General features: G+C 36.2%; 1 protein-coding gene across 1 annotated transcript in view; it reads left to right on the top strand.

Moving 5' to 3' along the window:
• Positions 1–15906, top strand: part of TMX4 (thioredoxin related transmembrane protein 4) — a 95387-nt gene extending 79481 nt beyond the window's left edge. Inside the window, exons 7-8 of the mRNA XM_020985649.2 lie at positions 7951–8014; positions 11540–15906. Coding sequence (XP_020841308.1) covers positions 7951–8014; positions 11540–11850 — 375 coding nt within the window. The 3' untranslated portion in view covers positions 11851–15906. The remainder of the gene's footprint in view (positions 1–7950; positions 8015–11539) is intronic.
• The last annotated feature ends 5262 nt before the right edge of the window (positions 15907–21168 follow it).

Below are 21168 nucleotides of genomic sequence, written 5' to 3' on the forward strand. Positions count from 1 at the left end.
AGGACACTGAATCACTTTTATTTGAATTCTTAGGAAGATTCTGAAGATCACCTGGCAAGATAAGGTACCAAACACTAAAGTCCTTTCTTAAGCTGAACTGCCAAACATTCAAACTCTATTACAGAGTATGATTCTGGCAATGTTATTTGAATGCCAAACGGATGTTTGTCTAAAAGACTATTTTTATAGGGAACTCACAGAAGGCAAGCTCTCACGTGAAGGCCAGAAGAAGCAATACAAGGGCACTCTCAATGTCTCTCTGAAGAACTTTGGAATCACTTATGCGATATGAGAGATATTGGCACAGTACCACCCAGCAAGGCATGTCCTTATCAAAAAAGACACTGAGCTCTATGAGCAAATCAGAATTATAGTAGCTCAAAAGAAACATGAGGTGCTCAAATTTAGAGACACTTCTGCTCCAAATGTTCACATGGACTATTTGTGCCTGACCTTTGGGTAAGTCTTCCAAGCTCATATTGGTCTGATCAGACACAGTCAGACATAATGTACCTTGACCCCAATATAGTGATGTCATTTTGGTACTCTTCGAGAATGAAACATGGTAACCAACAATTAATTTTAGTCTCTTCTTCAGCATCCTCTTATCGAATAAAATTTTGTTTTTGCTGAGTCGATAAACATTATTTTTTCTATTTTTCTACATGATGAACAATCAAACACAAAAGTGAATGGTGAATATTGTGTTTATGATTGTTCACGGAGAAACAAATATACTCCCTTCTGTTTCCATTCATCTAGGTCCCCCCAGAGACTAGAACAAGTTATTTAGCTAAACTTCCATTCAGGTCATTAACTTCTTTCTTGTTTATCTTTTTGTTAGATTTGTCTCAGTCTAAAAGAGCTATTTTGAGGTTTTTCCACTGTTACAATTTCACTATTTCTCCCTGTAATTTGATTAGCTTTTTCTCTAAGTTTTTAGATTCTGTGCCATTCCGTGGATATATGTTGAGGGCCAGAACTGGAAAGTCTAAATATGCGTTAAGGTATTTAGGTTAGAGCTTGACTTTTTTCCTTTTCCTACCCATAAGGGCTTAATTATTCAGATCCTTTGGCTCACCAGCTTCTCGTGCCTAAAGGTTAGAATACTCTGACCCTTAGACCTTGACTGTAAGCAGGTGTAAACAATTAAGGATGCGCATAAGGGCTAGAGTTAGGTAAGAATGGGGAGGACACCTTGGGATGATTGTTAGCTTTCACTATATAATCGGTTCCCTCAGATAATAAATTGGCTCAGTGTTTCACTGACCCGCCTGGCCCACGTGACTCATTTCACACCCCTCCGTTTGATGCAATACTTAGTCGCAGGAGACTGATATATGTTAAGTGTTGGTATTGATTCATTATCTACTGTGCCTTTAAACATAATGTAGTTTCCCAGTTTATCTCCTTTAACCGTGTCTATTTTTTAATTGTTGCCTTTGAGATCATGACTGCTACTTTTGCTTTTTTTGAGTTCACCCAGAGCAAATATATTTTGCTCTGGCCTTTTATTTTAATTTAGTGTGTATCTTTATCCTTTAAATGTGTTTCTTGTGAAAAATATATTGTTCAATTCTGCTTTCCTGTTAGAATGCATACATTTCATCATTGTATACCCACTTCTAAATGCTTCAGTGCATTTATCTTTCTTTTTTTTTTACCTTGACTCTCATGTTTGTATTTCAAAGCTTCTATTCATCTTTGGATCTTTTTTAAATCAAAAGTGCTTGAAAGTCTCAATAATGCTAAAGGTCCTTTTACCCAACCCTCTCCCCCAACCATGGGATTATACTTTTGCTAGATGAGTTATTTGTGGTTGTATCTCTTTCCTGTGGGAATTTGATTCTTTGATAGTCTGACCCTCTCTCCCACTATGGCCCAGGTAGAGCTTCCTGGGTGTTAGTTTGGCTGATTGCTTCCTGCTTCTTACTGAGGTCTGTGGCAGTCATCTGGTGCAGTCTTGGACTGCATAAGGGAGCTGATAGCTCTTTCTCTTTGGTTTTTGTTTTTGTTGTTGTTATTGTTGTTGTTTTGTTTGTAGTGCTTTACTGGGATATTTGTAGAGAATTTGGACTCCTCGCCATCTTAAAAGACTATAATCTTTGTCAGAAATACCAGTAATCCTGATTCTTCCATTTCTGAAACAAAGAAGAGAAAAACCTTATCTCTCCTGCTAGCATAGTTTCACTTTTATGCTGGTTTATTTTCAGGTTAAGGGGGAAATTCTATTAAATCGATAATTTTTGTAATCACCAATATACTTATTAAATGACGTCTTACTTTAAAAGTTTTGTGCTGAAGATTACTTCATTTTATTTTGACATTTCAGTGGATCTTTGATCTCAGTGATGTGGGTACTCCCTCCAAGAGAAGCATCTAGGATGCATAGTGGACCGAGGGTCAGGAGGACTTAAGTTCAAATTCAGCTTCAGATGCTTATTAGCTTTGTGATCCTGGGCAAGTCAATTTACCCCTTTCTGCCTCAGTTTCCCATCTATAAAATGGGGATAAGCATAGCATCAATATCCCAGGGTGGTTGTGAGAATAAAATAAGAATATTGGTAAAGCACTTTGTAAATAACTTTAAAGTGCTTTATAAATGCTTGCTATTAGCATTATCATTAATCTTTGTAACTCTTACTTATATCCTCCCATAAATCCACCAAGTGGGGTTCAGTCAAAGTGGTGGGTTGTATTTTTCCATCTCTCTTGACATTATTGTGTGGTACCAGTGGAATATGTGGGGTCTCCATCAGCTATCCTAATTCACATGATCTTTCCCTCAGATGATAACCTTTACGCTGCTTCTCCTGCACAATACTTCATTGGTAGTATGTTCCACCCTACTCACAAACACTATCCACCTGTCTTTTGCCTTTTAAGTAATTAGGTAATCTACAACTTTAATTCTTCAGATACTGAGTTTTGTATTACTTTCTCTGTGTGTGTGTGTGTGTGTGTGTGTGTGTGTGTGTGTGTGTGTGTGTGTGTGTGTGTGTAGGCAATTGAAGTTAAGTGACTTGCCCAGGGTCACACAGCTAATAAGTGTCTGAGAACAGATTTGAACTCAGGTCCTCCTCACTCCAGGGATGGTGCTGTATCCACCACCTAGCTGCCCCGGTTTTGTATTACTTTTCATCATAAAACACCTTTATGTTTAAAGAGGGCACTTTACTTTAGTGTGAAGCACAAGATCCTTAAAAACACTGTGGTTTCCCAGGTGCAATCTAGCCTTTTCTTTTCAAATTCAAATCTGGGCTAAGTTTACTGTTTTCCATACTGTGCTTTCATGGGTTCAGTCTTTTTTTGTTTTGTTTGTTTGTTTGTTTTGTTTTGTTTTGTTTTTTGGCTAGGCAATGAGGTTAAGTGACTTGCCCAGGGTCACACAGCTAGTAAGTGTTATGTGTCTGAGGCTGGATTTGAACTCCTGAATCCAGGGCCAGTGCTCTATCCACTGTGCCACCTAGCTGCCCATGGGTTCAGTCTTGATGAATTAGCTTTCTACGTTGTCTTTCTTACCAGATACCATCATCTGCACAACAGGTATTCTTCTTCTACTTGGAGAGAGAGAGAGAGAGAGAGAGAGAGAGAGAGAGAGAGAGAGAGAGAGAGAGAGAGAGTGTGTGTGTGTGTGTGCACTTATGTAAAAAGTTAGGTGAGATTCATTTGAGTGACTATGGATTGATTCTTTTCAAAAGCTTCTGCAGCATTCTAGGGCTTGAGGAAATCAGGACAATATCATCCTCAAATGGGAACATTCAGGGTATTTTTATCATCTTTAGGGAACCCCTTTCCCATTTGGATTCTGTGCTAGACATAACTTCATTTCAGTGGCAAATACCTTTAGAGAACATATGTCTCCTGTTTAATGCCTGCTTGGTGTTAATAATTAAAGAGTCATGAAGCAAAGTTATTTCTGTTGTTATGCCTTTAAATGAATCTTGTATGATTTGAACATAGGCATATGAGATACTCTTTTGCTCATTAGCCTTAGTGCTAGTGAGGAGTCCAAATTCTCTACAAATATTCCGGAGTATTAGTAACCTTTTGTGTTTCATGGGCCCCTTTGGCAGTATGTTAAAGACTATGAGTTCCTCAGAATAATTTTTTAAATTCATAAAATAAAATGTATAAGATTATAAAGGAAACTAATAATATTAAAATAAGATTCTTAAAATATTTTTAAAAAGAAGTTCATAAGACTCCAGATTCAAAATTCTTGCTTTAAGGTAACACTTTGCTATATTGAATCAGATTTTTTAAACCTTGTAATCATCAAACAATAAGCACCATGGAAACATTTATTTTCTTGACTTCTTAATCAGCTGGGTGAGCATAAAAATATAGTTTCTTGTGGGCCATCATTTAGCCTGCTTGTCCCCTTCTCTTACCTTCTCCAGAGATGCTATCTGTATATCTGGGTTATTCTTATAAAGTTTTACTAGAGGTAGTAGAGTGGGTATATGAATTATACTTGTTGATCTGAATCTCATTCACCTCTTTTTCTGTAATAATATTTATATTTTTCCCAAGCATTTTAGTATCCTGTCTTCCAGAGATCTTGAAAATCAGTCCTTAATTGTCCTAAAGATTTTGTCTACTGGCACAGACTTGTTCTGTATATGCTTAGACTAGCCTATCACTCTTAGAAATCTTTATAGATCTTCTCAATTTTTCATCTGCTGTTTTGTTTTGTTTTTTGTTTTGTTCTCCCAGTTTTACCCATAAATGCACTCAAGATCATTTGGCTAGTCGAGTCTCTCCAAGCTTTCTGTAAACTTCTTTGTCCTTCCACTACTTCTCACTGTTTTAGAAAGTTAAAACTTTAAGTCTTCTACCATTATACAAAAGAATTTACATTCGTAACTTTTGCTGCCCTGTACTATCATGTTGTCCATTTGGCCAGGAATTCAAGAGTCTGCTGGTTGCGGTAATTTCTTAATCATTTTTTCTCATTGTAGCAATCAATTTGCATTCCATAATTCTTCCATAGAAAATGATGATATCTGTGACTTTTTTTCTATTTCACATTTATTGTTGTCCACATGTCATATGAACAGGTCATTTTGAAAGTGCATAGATTGCATTCTTTAGCCTCATTTTTATTCTTTGTTATTGATTTTGATCTCTTCTCTGTCAATGGTGTGATTACACAGAGCTGATTCAGAAAATACTTCCAGATCAGTAACCAGCCATTTCCTATTCTTAATATTATCAATTTTGTTTTCTGTGGCATTATTCAGTGCCCACCACGTTCAGCCTACTTATATTTAGGATAAATGACTGGATGCTTTTGAATAATGTATAAGCCTTTGACTTCTTGTTTCTCTTTCTTTAACCATATTTTCCAATACGTTTTTCACCATCCTTCCACGTTTTTCACATCCTTTGTGCTAAAGTCACTGAGTACAAAAATGTATGTTGATTGGATAGTCCTTTTTAGAATTTCTGTCTCTGCTTGTTCTCTGAAATAAATGATACTAGGCTATAATGATCTTTGTGATGGTTTCTTCTAAATACTTATCATGAACATTGCAATGCAAGATGATCAAATACCCCACCATGATAAAACTAACTCTACAGATTATGATCTTACACTTTTATTTGTATTTCCAGAACCTCACATGGAGTTGGACACTTAATAGAGACTTGATAAATCTTTGTTCATTGAGTCTTGTTTCAATTATAGGAAGAATGTTGACTGATGTAGTTAAGTTTTTCCTGAAGAATGTCAGCTCTTTGAATGTTGGGCAAATACCTAACATTTAGAATTTAGAATAATTAATGCTTACATGTGGTAAAAGTTGTGTGATTCTTAAGACCTTCTGCCTCCTTTACTACTGTTCTGTTAACGTCACTGCAAACATGGAGGCAGATAAGAGAGCAGTATGAGGAGCAGTTTGTATTTTTGTTTTGTTTCACAATTTGCTGTGTGCAAAGAATTTATTGTGTTGTGATATGCTTTGAGATACTTCAAAAGGCTTGCTTTTGGAAAGAAGAAATGATCACTGACTGGGACTTTATTTGAAACTAATCTAGTATGGTACAGTCTTCCACTGCTCATGTTCCATTGACATAGCCTTCAAGAATCCAGGATCATCTCCCCCTGTTCTACAGATAAAGCCCCACAGAAAGTTAAGGGATTTGCCAAGACCCACTTTTAGTATCATATTCCTAGCTTTGGGCTCCTGCCCTAAGGCTGCTATCTAGTTTCTTGTGAATAACGGATTAAAAAGAAATGATTTTACTCTTTGAGGGGGAATTGTGGTTATGATGAAATGACAAAAGAGTACACAGAACCGTAAGTAACAGAAGATATAGTTTTTAAAAAAGTAGAACCAAGAATTACAAAAATTTTCCCGCAAATACTGGTTTTACTTGCAGACTGCTAATGTATACCATGTCTTTGGAATGATGTGGTGCCCATTTGTACCATTATGAAGACTATTCTGTTTGGTTTCTTAAATGTAATGTAAATGTAACATTTGCAATGTTATTATCATAGAGAGAAGAGATAATTTATTAAGGCTATTCAGTTTGCAGCATTAACTATCTTTCCCCATTTGAATTGTATTTTAATTCTTAATTATAAAATTTCTGAAACAAGTTTCTTTGGTAATTCTGATGGTTATGAATTTGGAGAATTTTGAAATTCTCAAATCATTGCACTTAGGGAGTTCAAGAATACTTCTCAGGGGAAGGGGCCTTTGAATTGGGCTCTAAAAGATAAGTAACAGACTGAGGGATGGAGAGATCATTACAAACATAGAGGATTACAAACATAGAGGAAACAGATGCAGGAAAGTGAGTAAAGGGGGCAAGATAAGAGATAGCAAGCATTCCAGTTTGAATGGTATATAGAATATGTGGAGAGATGAAGTATTAGGGATAAAAACGTAACAACAACAGCAGCGATAATGGTAGCTACCATTGTTTTAGCTCTTTAAGTTTAGTGAAGCATTTTATAAATATTAATTCATTTGATCCTCACACCAAACCCTGGAGGGCAGGTGCTATTATTATTCCAATTTTACGGTAAGGAAACGGAAGCAGAAAGATTTAGAAACTTGCCCAGGGTCACACAGCTAATAAATGTCTGAGGCTAGATTTGAACTCAGGTCTTCCTGACTCCAGGCTCAGTACTGTATATATTGCACCACCAGCTCCATCAGCTAAGTAGAGTGGTATCAAATAGAGGTCCTTGACTATGAGATGAAGAAGTTTAGACTTTTTCTGGCGGGCAGTAGGGAGCCATATGGAAATTAGACATGTATTCACCTAATTATAAAGGTCAAATGTGCTAAATGCAAAGGAAAGATCCAAACCAAATGCTGTAAGAAGTTTGAGGAGGGATAGTCATTTTACAGTAAAGGGGATTAGGAAAGTTTTCCAGGAAGAGAGATTGCAGTTGAATTGTGCCTTGAAGAAAGAGAAGTTCAGCAGTTAAAGATGTGGAGGAGTCTTCTAAAAATTCATTATTTGAACAAACGCACACATGAAAAAGAGGTCAGGACAAGAAAGGGGGATGGGAGCAATTTGGCTAGGACACAGAACAAGTGAAGATGTTGCGTGTGAAATATGCCTGAAGAGGTAGGTTATAGAGAGCCTTTCATGTTAGGATAAGGAAATCATACTTTATTTTATAGATGAGGAGGGAGCCACTGAATAGATTTAAGCAGGAGAATTTATGATCTGAGCAGTGGCTTAGAAAGATTACTGGAGCAGTCATGCATAGGATGTATTTATTGGAGAAGGAAGAAATTGGAGACTGGGAAGCCAAGGGGCTGTTAAAATATTTAAATATTCTTTTACCATTGCTCACTGTTGATCATTTATTTAGAAATAAATACCTCTGTTTTGGGAGCAATATATAATTTGAGTAATTTGGATATTAAATACCATCTCTTTTATACCTTGAATCACATCTTTTCTATTTTTTTCCCGCAGATACTGGTTTTACTTGCAGACTGCTTTTGTCCACCTAAACCAAGAGATGGAACAGATCAGTCTGGTAAGCCAATGTATACCATGTCTTTAGAATGATGTGGTGCCCATTTGTACCATTATGAAGACTTTTCTGTTTGGTTTCTTAAATGTAATTGAGCCTTTCACCATCAAGCAATCTGTTCACTTCTATACTGGGTATATCTTTAAGAAGAAAAAAAATACTATGAACAAAGAATATCCTTATATATTTTCTCCTAATTGAAGATTTAACTGTAGTGGAGAACATTTTCTCTATAGCTTCCAAAATTTTAAAAGCTATTCCATTCTAGATGATTTTGCATTATTCTTATCATAATAATAAGCATAACTTGATGAGCAAATTTTGTGTTTTGTTTGCATATTCTTGTTTTTGTGAGAACAGAGAACAAAACCTACTAATTGGAATGACACTGACTTCTGAAATTTTGGCAACTAGAAGGAAAAATGTATATTAATCTCTTTTTTTTTCTAGACCTGTGATTATATTCGTGTCAGAAACTGGCAGTGTAAAAATTCCCTCCACTGATGCTGATTAGGAACTTTTGTAATTTATATTCTTGCCTGGCACCCAAAAAGATTAAATTACTTGCTCATGGTCACATGATTTGTATGTTCCAAGGCAGGACTTAAACCCAGGTCTTCCTTATTCCAGTGCTATCTAAACCATATGCTTAACTGTTCAGATAAAACTTGGTATATGAGTCTAAGAATATCTACACTTGATGTTGTTTCTTTGATAATTATGACTATCCAAAATCTTTCAGTGCTCCCCTGCTGCTGGCTGAATAAAATTTAAACTCCTTAGCCTAGCTTTGAAGGCCCTCCAGAGTCTAGTTGCAAACTACCTTTCCAGTTTTATGTCAAACTATTCTGCTTCTACTCCAAACTGTATTCCAGCCAAACTGGAATACTTTCCATCCCTATGCTCTCTTATTTCTGCATCTCACACTATTCTCTAAACCTGGAATAGATATTCTTCATGCTTAATGTCCATTGATTGAAATCTCTCCCTTCCTTCAAAGCCTAGCTCATGTGCCAACTCTTCCATGAAGCCTTCTGTGATTCTTCTTTCATCTCCTTCCTTTCCCCCATTCCCACTATGATTTCTTATACCTAATATCACTCTGCCTATATCTTTCCTTTAACCTTCTCGTTCTCCTTTATGTCTTAGTTTTCCTATCTCCTCAAGCCCCTAACTCTTCTCCTACCTCTCCCACCTCTCAACAGAAAATCTCACCTCTGTCTTTCCCGAAAAGATTGAAAATATCCTTTTTGGATCTCCATCCAATTCTCCACACTTCAGAATATGTCTAGCTTCACTCATCTTCTCCTTGTGCTCCAGTGTCAGAAGAGGAGGAGGATCTTTCTGCCAAGGCTGACACCCTCACTTGTACTCTTGATCTCATCTACTCTAATATCCTTTAGGAGATTGCCTCATTTCGAATTTTCTCTATCCTTCTGATCTTAATCCTCCCCTCATCCACTGGCTCCTCCCCCATTGCCTATAAATAGGCTCAAATTTATCCTGTCCATTAAAAGAAAAAAAAAATCCTTTGACCTTGCCCATCCCTGGAGCTGTCATCCTTTACCCCTCTTCCTTTTCACTGCTAAATGCCTACTAAGAATATACCGTATCACCACTAATTTATTCCTTACACTCTTTAACATTTGCATTATAGCTCGTGACCCCATGACTCTACTGAAACTGGTCTTTCAAAACTCATGAATGACCTTTTAATTGCTAAATCTAAAGACTTTTTTTCTCAATCTTCATCATCCTTAACCTTTAAGCATCATTCAGAAACATTGCCCAGCCCTCCTCCTGTATACTTTTCCCTCCTTTAGCTTCTTTGACACTAATCTTCATCATCCTTAACCTTTGAGCATCATTCAGAAATACTGCCCAGCCCTCCTCCTCTATACTTTTTCCTCCTTTAGCTTCTTTGACACTACTTGAGATCCTGGTTCTCCTTCTGCCCATCTGATCATTCCTGCACTAGTTAATCCTTCTTTTGCCTTATAAATGCAGGTGTGAATCAAGGCAAATATCCTGGGACCCCTTATCTTCTCTCATTACACTCTTTTTCCTTGTTCTCATGGGTTCAGTTATTTCCACGTAGATAATATTAATAACTAACATTATGGCTCATAGTCTATCTACTATGTTCTAGGCACTTAAGCACTTTACAAATGATATCTTATTTGAATCTTACATTTCTGGGAGATGGGTGCTATTATCTTCAATTTATAGAGGAGAAAAATGAGGCAAGCAGAAGTTAAGTACTAGTCCAGGTCATACAACTAGTAAGTATCTGAGGTCAGATTTGAATTCAGGTCTTCCTGATTCCAGGTTCAGCACTCTATCTGCTACCCTACCTAGTTATCCCAGATGACACCTATACCTAGCCTGATCCTCCATTTATCTATCTGTCTATCTATCTATCTATCTATCTATCTATCTATCTATCTATCCAGTCATTTATTTATTTTTTATTGTGAGCTTAAGAAATAAAACAAATATTTTCATAACATAGTCGAATAGAAAAAAAAGATGATTGCACATGAAATGAAACTGCAAATCTATTGTGTTCAACTTGCTTTTCCTTCTAAATACATATAAAATTATCATATACCTTTTTTATTTTTATTCTTCTCTCCCTCCTCCCCCCACCATATAGATGCTATCATTAGACACAAATGAATGTATATGTATATATATATAAAATCATTCTATACATACTTCTATTTATCAGTTCTTTCTCTGGATACAAATAGCAGCCTCCCTCATAAGTCATTTGAGGTCCAATCACTCAACTCTAATTGACTGCCAGAAATCTTCACCTACTTGTCTTGCGAGCACCTCAAACTAATGTATTCAAAACTCTACTCAATATCTTCTCGTGCCTCCCTCCTCTCAATTTCCCTGTATCTTTTAAAAACATTACCATTATCCTAGTCACCCAGGCTTGAAGTTTGAAAGTCATCTTTGACTCTTTGGTTACCTACTTTATCTCATACATTGCCTCAGGCTTTTGACACATCTCACACCTTCTTGCCATCTTCACTGCTACTTACATAACTTTGGACACATCACTTAAGGTTTCTGGTCATCAGTTTCCTTATCTGTAAAAATGAGGGGGTTGGAATGGATGACTTTTCAGATGCTTTCCAGTTCTAAGTCTATGGTCCTGTGTTGTCTCTTAATTATTTTCATTAAGGCAGAATAAGAGTGTCCTGTAGAATTTAAAGTATGTTAGGAAGAGAATAGAAATATGATTTTTGTAATATTTAAGATTAGCATAAGAGTGAGTAATGTCATAAGAAAATATAGTAAGTCTTTGATAGTAGTTAGAAGTCTGTGGAATATAATTCAGGTAAAGATTAGGGATAAGGACAAACAAAACACCTGGTTAATATATAAACTGGAATGTCCCTCCAGAATTGTAGAAACCTACTTTTTAAAAATTATTGAATATTTGTGATTGGTTGCTGACTGGAAGCTGATTTGGTATTTGGTGCAAGCTATTTTTACTTCTATTTTTCTTTATAGAGCTGATTGAAAAGGAGAAGGAAGCTCTTATAGTTGAGGATCTAGGAATTTCAGAAGGAAAGAAAGACCTTTCAGATGAAGAGGAGGAGAAAGATGACCTTTCAGAGGGAGAAGAAGACAAAGAAGACCTTTCAGAACGAGAAGAGGAAAGAAGCAATTCAAATGATGAGACCTCTGAAGAGGACTCTGCAGTGGATGAAGGATCAGCAACTGAAGATGCAGGGAATGTCCCAGACCAGCAGTTGACTGATGTGGAGCCTGAAAGCTCAGTGAGGCAGCGCAAAAGTCATGCTGCTGATGTAGAACAGTAATTTTTTTGTGAAGGTATTTCCAGCAAACTGGACCAAAGAAATGTGTCAATTGCCCTTCTGGTCTACAGTGGAAGCCAAATTCTTAATCTGTCTTGCATGAGCCAGCTTCTCTCTGAAAAGCTTATATATAACAAGCAACTAGTCCTAAAAGGCAGTAACCATCATGTAGTAATGAGAATCTTTTAGGCATGACAATCAAAATCAAAAATATTTTATTCTTATTGGATTATTCTGCTTGGAGATTTGTGATGTGAAAATCTGTGGGGTTCTGTTTGTAATAGGTGACCATCATTCCATTTTAATATCCTCCAGGAACATTGCTCCAAGCCACATGAGATGAAAGCATACTTGACTTCACATGTCAGCAGTAACAAAATGTGCCCTAAGAACTGTAGCAGAAGTCTCACTTCCTTATTTGGTCTTGAGTATTTTTGTCTAATCTCATGGAGAACATCAGACAATGCAGTCAGTCCATAGGTATTTATTGAGATAGAAACCGAGAGGTCCCTGAATGTTATCCTAGTAAAGGAGCTGTGGGTCTGGCGGTTTAACTCTCATCACCGCTCCCTGAAGCACCTTCATTATGCTCCATTTTTTCCTTCTCATTTTTCCTTCTCAATGTTTCTTTTGAAAATATACTGAGTGCACTGTGACAACAGGGACTGGCCGTAGCCTGGGCTTGCTATATACAACACCAGCACTCTTCAGTTCCTGAGTGTTCAGAGGAGCAGCGTCCAAGTTAATGTGATATCAGCCGAGCTTATTATGACTTCAGGGGCCTAGATCGTCGGAAACCACAGGCAATGAAATGTTGACCAGCAAATGCTGAAAACGACATGCAACCTTCAGAGATTTAGAAGGAAGTGGTCATTTAGCAGGAGGAGAACTTTTTTTTTTGGCCAAAAGGCAATCTTTTCCCCCAGCCCCCTTTCAAATATTTCATTGAGAAGTCTTCTTTTTGAAGCCAGCAAATCCTCTTAGTGTTGCCAATACAAGCAAGTCATGTGCAGAGAACTGCAGTATGATGTGGTACTATTTCCATCTCTAGAGTAGCTCCCTGGCTCCATCTGAGCTATTTTAGTAATCATAACAACCAAAAAGCCACTTACGGTTTCCTTTTTAGTGAACTGACCGACTGGTGAAAGAATTGAGTGAAAATCTAGAGCAGGAAATGAGAGAAATGGTTTCTTCTCTTCCCACCCCCCCCAACTCTTTTTAATCCTACAAAGAAATGCGTCTTTGTAAATCTCTCAATACTTGACTTATTAAAAGTGTCCAGGGGTTTAATTTCTTTATAAAAAAAAAGACTTTCTTTTTACTTGATTTATTTTTTGGAAAAAATTGAGAAAATCAGAACCAAGTTGTGCATAGATTCTCAAGGTAGGGCCTATCCCCTCTTTTTTTTTTCTTTTTGGCTGCACCAGGGTGCATAATAAGGAAAGGAGCAGAATTTTATAAAATCCATTAATTATTTTGTCACCTTTAAAAATGAATTAGATATACATCTGGCTATTCAGATAGCACTCTCATTGGGTGAGTTAAGAACAAGAATATTAGTGTGGGATTCTGAGAATCTCTGCCCTCTTATGGTTGAATGAGGAATTACAGGACTCGCACAAAACTAGCTTTTATTTAAAAAAAAAAAATCTGATCCTGGGATTAGTTTACATCTTTTAAAGTTAGTCAAGTTTTATTGTTGTTGTTGTTATTATTAATCTCCTCTTCCTCCCTCCCCCAGGGGACAGAGTGTGGGGAGGGGGTGGTGGAAAGATGATAATAAAAAGAAAGGATTTATTTCAAGAAGTTGTAGGGTTTATTTTAAGCTTCTACAGTCCCATGGTTTTTAGAGTGTTTATTTCATGGTTTTGCTGTTGCAGAGTAGATATAGAAAGAAACTTTTCAAAAGAATAGGAAACACATTTTAGTGGCTTCCTTACATTTTAAAGAGGATTTAAGGCAGTTAAATGTTATATATCTATGTTTATGTGACTAAGCATTTGTATCCTAGGCAGCAGGCATTTACTGAGCATCACAGTACATGTGTCACAGGTTCAGTTCTTTTATGAAGATTGATATATGTTCCTTTGAATTATTTCAGTGGCTCAGACAGTATCATGCACTTGATTCATATTAAGTGATCTTGAAGATCAGTTACATCTATTTAATGTTAATGTTGTACTAGGTACTTAATACATCCAAGAAAACAGACTTGATCCTTACACTCCAGTTATTTAAAATCTAGGGAAAGGTACACTTTGGAGCTTTAGTATTTTTGTTCTTGAGATAGCTGTATAGTCTTAAGAGCTTTAAGAAATCTCAAAGCTGTTGGACCTTTACTCCATCCCGTGTTTTTTCTGGCAGGACTATTATTCATCTCTCCTCAAGAGAGATAATATTTTCACAATTACTTTGTGTATCCAATACCAGTAGCCTTTCTAATTATTTGAAATAAATTTGGCCCGTAGAAAGGGCCCTGGATTTGGGTTTGAATTCTGGTTTTTCTACATAATACCCATGTGACCTGTATGGGCTGTATGGTACTCATTTATAAAATGAAAGGCCAGAGTAGATAACATCCAGGTCTGTTTTCACTCTATATCTATGATCCTATAGTTTCTAAAGTATTTGTGTTATGGTTCTTGTTCAGTCATTTTAGTTGTATCTGACTTTTGTGATTATGTAAAATGCATCTTGATGTGATAGGCATGTGATAGAGTAATTGTGTTTCTGGAGTAGGGAATATAGTCCTTTAAAAGTGGTGACAGGATAAAACAAACAGTTCTTTGGGGATCCTCAAACCATCTTGCTATTGTATTTTTTCAAATTTCATAGTTTAAACCCGGGTTTATGGATAAACCACTTTCCCCCTTATTTCTCTATTTGAAAATGAAACAAGCCTTCCTTTCCCTACCCTCACTTCAAGCTTTAAAGAAAAATCAGAGGGTGGATATCATTCAAGTATGGAAGCCTTGCAGTGCAATCATTGTTTATTTCCAGTTCATTTGATCACCATCTTATTTATAGGTCACCTAAATTATGTAAAGAAATGAAAAATAAATGTTGTATTATCTTGAAATTCTAGTTTCAACAGGGTTGGCTTTCAAAGAAAAATTCTGAATTATTTGCTAGCAAAGAAACCTTGTTGATTTCTATAGGATTTCTGTGTGTGTTCTGCAAAATTGAATATACTCCAACCTACCACTTAACTGCAAGGGATGGGAGTAAGGGTGGGTTGTTTCGTGTTATAAAGTCAGTGTTAAGTATCTGACATTTTATGAGTAGTAGAGAAAACATACTATTTTAAGTGATGAGGAAGGGGTTACTAAAAGGAATAGAGGATAGTCAAGACTGGGCAAGATAAGCTAAGTATATGATTTGTTTGTTGAATGGATGATTATATCATAAGAAGGCAAATCAGGATAGAGAGGGAAAAGACGTAGGTTGGTGCTTTGTTCTAAAATGAATATTTTTTTTCTCTTTGGTATCCTTCATCTCAGTACAATATTGAGTGTTATTTCTGCCAGTATTATAGATGAGTAGTTTATTCAATCTGCCGCATTGCCAAGGTTTTCAAAAATATTTGCCTCTGTCTTCTGTGCCAACAGTAAAATTATTTTATTGTTACATTCTCTTTACCTCATTCATGTGTTTTGATTGACTTGAGAAAACCACAACTTATTTTGAAAAGTTGAAATGTAGAATTAACTTATTCAATGTGTTATGTGTTATTACATGATTGATTGGTACTAAGCAATAGGAGGTCTTTGGGGAAAGCACGTCTCTGTTAACATTATTAAGCTTATTACCAGCATGTGAAATACATAAACTAAGCTTTCTCTTAATTGGATTACTTACTATAAAGAAAGTTTGAGGTAGAAGGTAACTAATGTATGTGAATCATGCAGCTTTGACATTTTTGTATTGGCTATAAATGTTGAATGGTATTTATGTTACGCAGCTTTTTTCATGGAAATGCAATCTTTTTATACTAAAGTTTAGCAGACATGCTATTGCATATTTGTATTGCAATACCTTATAAATTTAGTATTTAATCTCTTTGTGGCTACTCTTGATTCTTTAATGTAGTGATATTTAATGTCTGATTTTACTTATGGTACTTTGTGTAAATCTTATGAATTTATAATATCACTCTTTTTACAGTTTCTAATGATGTGTAAAAAGCTGAAATAAGAAAGCAAGATACAATTTTGGAACATCACTACATCAAAACTTAATAGTTATCTCAAAGACTGTAGTCAAAATATATTACTTTTGTATGAAAGATTCCACATGGCAGTCTTCCTTTTGGAAACTATAGAATACTGACTTAATTAAAATTGACTTTTACATTCGGTGATAGCTGATTTCTCGCCCTCACCCCATCCCGTTTCCCTCTTCCTCCCTCATCTCCTTTCCTGTCCCTCCTCCTATTTCTGCCTCTCTCCCTGTCTTCCCTCTTTCCGATATCCTTCTCCTCACTTTCTGCCTTGTAATTTTTACAATGTTGGCTTTCTTTCCTTCTACCCTCTCCCACTCCCTGTCTCTCTCTTCCATCCTCCTCTCCTTCCCCTCCCCCATACATCTTTTCTGATGTGACTCTGGATGATCTAAGTCTGGCCAAAGACATACCTAAAATTCTAGCAAACTCCAAGGATACAGAGTGTCACCCCATTGCTTAGGGCTTCTGAGTAGCCTAAACCCAGCCTGTTCACCTAGCCTTTTGAGATTAACTGGGATTTGATCTAAGAATGATTATGCTTCCTCTGGCAGTGGGGCTATGCTAAATTTGGAATAGACATCTGGGACTAGTCCAGGCTTTTTAGTCTTCTACAGGTACCTTAGTCATGGTCTAATCCTGACTATGGTCTAATCAATCTTAAGAACATGGAAATAGGAGTCAATGAGCTAGAGATGGACAATTGCCCTTCACACGTCCTTACATTCTAATGTAAACCACCTGACCACTCTAGTCATTGTGGCATTCAAAAAGCGTAAAGGAAGGTAAACATCCCTGACAAGTAACATGATGATGCAAAGATGCACATGTGTATTTGGTGGCTTGCTTTGTCTGAAAAACTAGGTAGGAGAGGAGGACAAAAGTGAAAATCACCAAATAGACATACAACTTAGTGTTTTATTGATTTGGAAAAATGGAAATGCTATGGATTGGAAATTAGGTAGGACAAAACTCTGTGAGGTGAGATCTAAGTGTCTTGTTCAGCTTTCACTGATTTGCTTTCAGGCCTTGGGAAAGACATTGATTCTCTATGAGTCTTGGCCTCCCCATCTATAAAATGTGGATGTTCTCTGTGGATTGTGCTCTGTGGAATGCCTGATGAATAATTTACAAGCTTACTTTCATCTTAAATCTTTTCCTTTTGCCTTTAGTTCTTTTTTTTTTAGTACTTCCCTATGAATACATGAGATACTTCAGAATTTCAAGTACATAGAGTTTTATCAGTCTTAGAACTCATTCTACCAATCTAGCTCATAACTCTTCTAAGATGTAATATACAACTTTAAAGAATTGTTATGGACCCCAAATTTAATTCCTCTGTAACCATTCTTTCAATTAGTTTCTGAAAAATTGATCCATGCTGATCCTCAGATGATAGACCTGGTTCACGTTAGGTTTAATTCTAGAGCCAGCTCAATAGAACTTAACAACTTGCCAAAGCTTGGGTTTCACTACCTCAGCTTTCAAGAACCTTGGATAGGGTAGGACTCTAGTGGAAGAAATAAATGAGAGAATTTCTGAAATCATGTTGAGCTCTTTAGAGGAAATGTACTTTTTTCTGCCTTCCAGCCCCCTTCTTGTCCCAGGGCTTTTCCAGCATTCTGAGCTACTCTTGACACTGTCTTCTCTTCATGGCCTTCCTAGCATCACTTCCTGGTTCAAGACCATACTCAACATAACAACATTACCAATCTACCATAAGGTTGGACCTACAGAAAGTAACTTGAATAGCCCAATCACCTGTCTCATTCAAAAAAACCTATTATCCTTACATCATTTAGTTTTATATAAAATACTATTCCCCATGTATTTGTGTTAAAAAAATAGATATTTATCATTTTTTTAAGAAAGGTAGATAAGACCAACAAAAGATTAAAACTATACTCATTGGAAATATGTAAAGACATTATAATTGGCATTTTTCTGTACATCATTCTTTTCTGGTGAAAGAAAAATTTTGGGAACAAAGAATTCTTTTCTTTATGTATTTTGGTTAATGGCAGAAGAGCAGGATTTCCTTAGACTGCTCTTTGCAGTCTCCTTAGTCAAAGGAGAAAGCACTTAAAACTTTCCAATCTATATTACCAGTTGTGAAAGGTTTTTTTTTTAATTCTCTAAAATTTTTTTTAGTTCTTCAAAACATAAAGTTCTCTTATGTTTTCGTATGCATATCTGAGGTGACTATGAAAAGTAGAATAAAACATTGCTTAGTAGTTTGTTGATTTATGAATTTGCAGTTGTAACAAAAAATTAAGAGATGTATTATGCAGCTGGTTAAAAAAAGGCAACTTAAAAATTCTCAAAACTATTTCCAAAATCCTTATTAATGGAATTGAAAGTAAATTTTTTTCAGGATTGAAAAATAATATTTAAGAGATGTTCTAAGAGGCAGCTAGGTGGTACAGTGGATAGAGTATGGGACCTGGACTTGGCAAATACAAGGAAAGTTCAAATCCAGCCTCTCTTAATAGCTGTGTGACTCTGGACAAACCCATTAACCTCTGTTTGCCTCAGTTCCGTTCCCTCATCTGTCAAATGTGGATGGTGATACCACCTCCCCCCAAGGGTTGTTGTAAGGATCAAACTTCATAGTCTATGATAACATTTGTAAGTTTGCATAGCATTCAGTGTTGACGTAGGTTTGTCAAATCACCTATCTTTTGGGAAGTCAGTGACAGCAAAAAGAATTGATCAGCTTTGTAATGCACCAGTAAACTTGCTCAGCTTTGGGGTTCTGGATTTTTCTTCCTGTTTACCTTTTTGTTTCATATAACCTTGGCCTTACGGCTGTATTGCCACAGGATGCAATTTCAAAATCTTGGACCCAAAGTATATTAAAAAAGTGCACCTAGGCTGAATTTGCAGGGCACCTTACCATCATTAAAGTTGCACATCTGATTCTTCCAGACTGAGCTTAATCTCCTAATCACCTAGGAGTATTTCCTATTGGTGGGAACTTATGTGGCAAATTTTCAGAATCTATATTAATGGCAGAGGATAAAATATATTGGGAGAGAATAATGTAATCTCAGAGTTGATAGGAATTTCAGAGGGTCATTGTACCTGACTTAAAACCTCCCTCTACATACTCATCCATCATCTGCCTGAAGTCCTCTTGTGATAGAGAAATCTGTAATTGAATGAGGTATTCAACACTATTTTTATAAAACTAATTTGTTGGACACTTTTTTCTTGTATTGAGCCAAAATCTGCCTCTGCTTAGAGGTGAATTTGATAAAGTATGCTTTCATGTAAGTCATTGATAAAATTGTTGAAGTAAATAGGGCACCATGATATGCCACTAGAAACATCCTTCCCAGTTGAAAAGAATTTAAGGGACTTCCAGCCAAGATGACTTCCTGAATAAGAAGCAACTTCTACTTTAAATGAGAGATCTTAGACTACAATATTCCCAAAGCAAAATATATAGGATTACAACCAAGAAAAAGTTACCCTCTAATTCTAGGGGCAGGTGGTGCAATGGATAGAGTGCTGGGCCTGAAGTCAGGAAGACTCATCTTTCTGAGTTTAAATCTGGCTGTGTTATCCTGCTGAAGTCACCTACCCTGTTTGCCTCAATTCCTCTGTAAAATGAAGGAAATGACAAACCAATCCAGTATCTTTGCCAAGAAAATCCCAAATGGAGTCATGAAGAGTCAGACATGACTGAAACAAAACAAAACAAAACACAATTCTACAGGAGAAAAAATGGACCTTTAGTGGATACAATGTGAGCTCTTTGAGAGCAGGAATTGTCTTGCCTTTTTATTTATATCCTCAGTGCTTTTAACAGTATTTTTTTACATAGTAATCACTTAATAAATACTTCATTGATTCATACTATGAAGATTAATACTCTGAAAACTTGAATATTATCCAGTTGGGAAAAAATGGATTGTTAATGGAGTAGAAGACTTTCCTGTTTCTGATGAAAATACCAGAGCTGAGTAAGAACCTTGAATTTCAAAGTTCAAACACCAGAGCTCAGAGAAACCTAGGAAGGGAAATTGAAAGAAATAGTATGATTATGTAGTGCCAGCATTCTAATGAAGGAAATGAAACATGTGTCCCTTTAGACTATTAATGTCTTCAAAGGATTTTGAGGGAGTTAAGATAGAAAAACAGAGGACCTGTGGGTGGATTGATTCTGGTCTTAGGGTTTTAAGAGGGGAAAGAGCACAGGATGGAGGGGAAAGGAATTTCTCATAATTGGAACATCTAAATAAAAGTATTCAAACATAGAGGAAAGGTTGAGATGAGAGGGCATCAGGTGAATATCATTCTTATGAAACTGACAAAGGACCATCAAACACACAGAGTTTAGAAACATACCATATTAAAGAGTGAAATAATAAAAAGGGAGGCAGAGCGGGGAGGGGGGGAGGGTGGAGCAGGTAAGAGAATTTGGTATTGAAGAGGCAATACCTACAAGCAAAACAAACCCCCTGGTCCTGAAAAAATGAATTAAAAGAGAAAAACCAAATAATTGTATTTTAAAGGGATGCCCATCAATTGAGAAGTGTCTAAACAAATGATAGCATCCATTATGGTATCATAATGTAATGGAATAATATTCTGCCACAAGAAATAGTAATGGCTAGCATTTATATAGCAGTTAGATATTTGCAGCATGCTTTATACATGAAAGGTATCTTGCTGGTAGAGTAGGGCTTACAAAGAAATGACCTTGGTATGTAATTGGACATTTTTAAGGAAGAAGGGTATATACATAATTGGAGCAGTAGTATGTATCCTTTATGATTACTTATCTTTGAGAACCATCTTGAAATCAGCAAGACATATCCAACCTCTCTCTCTCCCTCCCTCACCCATATGTGTATGTGTGTGTGTGTATGTATACACGTACACATACATGCATTCATATACACACACACTTGATTCTCAAAGATACATTCTCAAAGAAAAGATATATAGATATAGGGATAGAGATATATACAACTCTATTTCAGTGATTTCAAAACGTGTGTGTATACATATATATATATATATATATACATATATAAGATATATCTATATGTGAAATAGATTTATACAAGATAAATGCAGAGCAGATGGGAGAT

Source organism: Phascolarctos cinereus, unplaced genomic scaffold (assembly GCF_003287225.1).
Source record: "Phascolarctos cinereus isolate Bilbo 61053 unplaced genomic scaffold, phaCin_HiC Scaffold_2;HRSCAF=192, whole genome shotgun sequence".
Lineage (NCBI taxonomy): Eukaryota > Metazoa > Chordata > Mammalia > Diprotodontia > Phascolarctidae > Phascolarctos > Phascolarctos cinereus.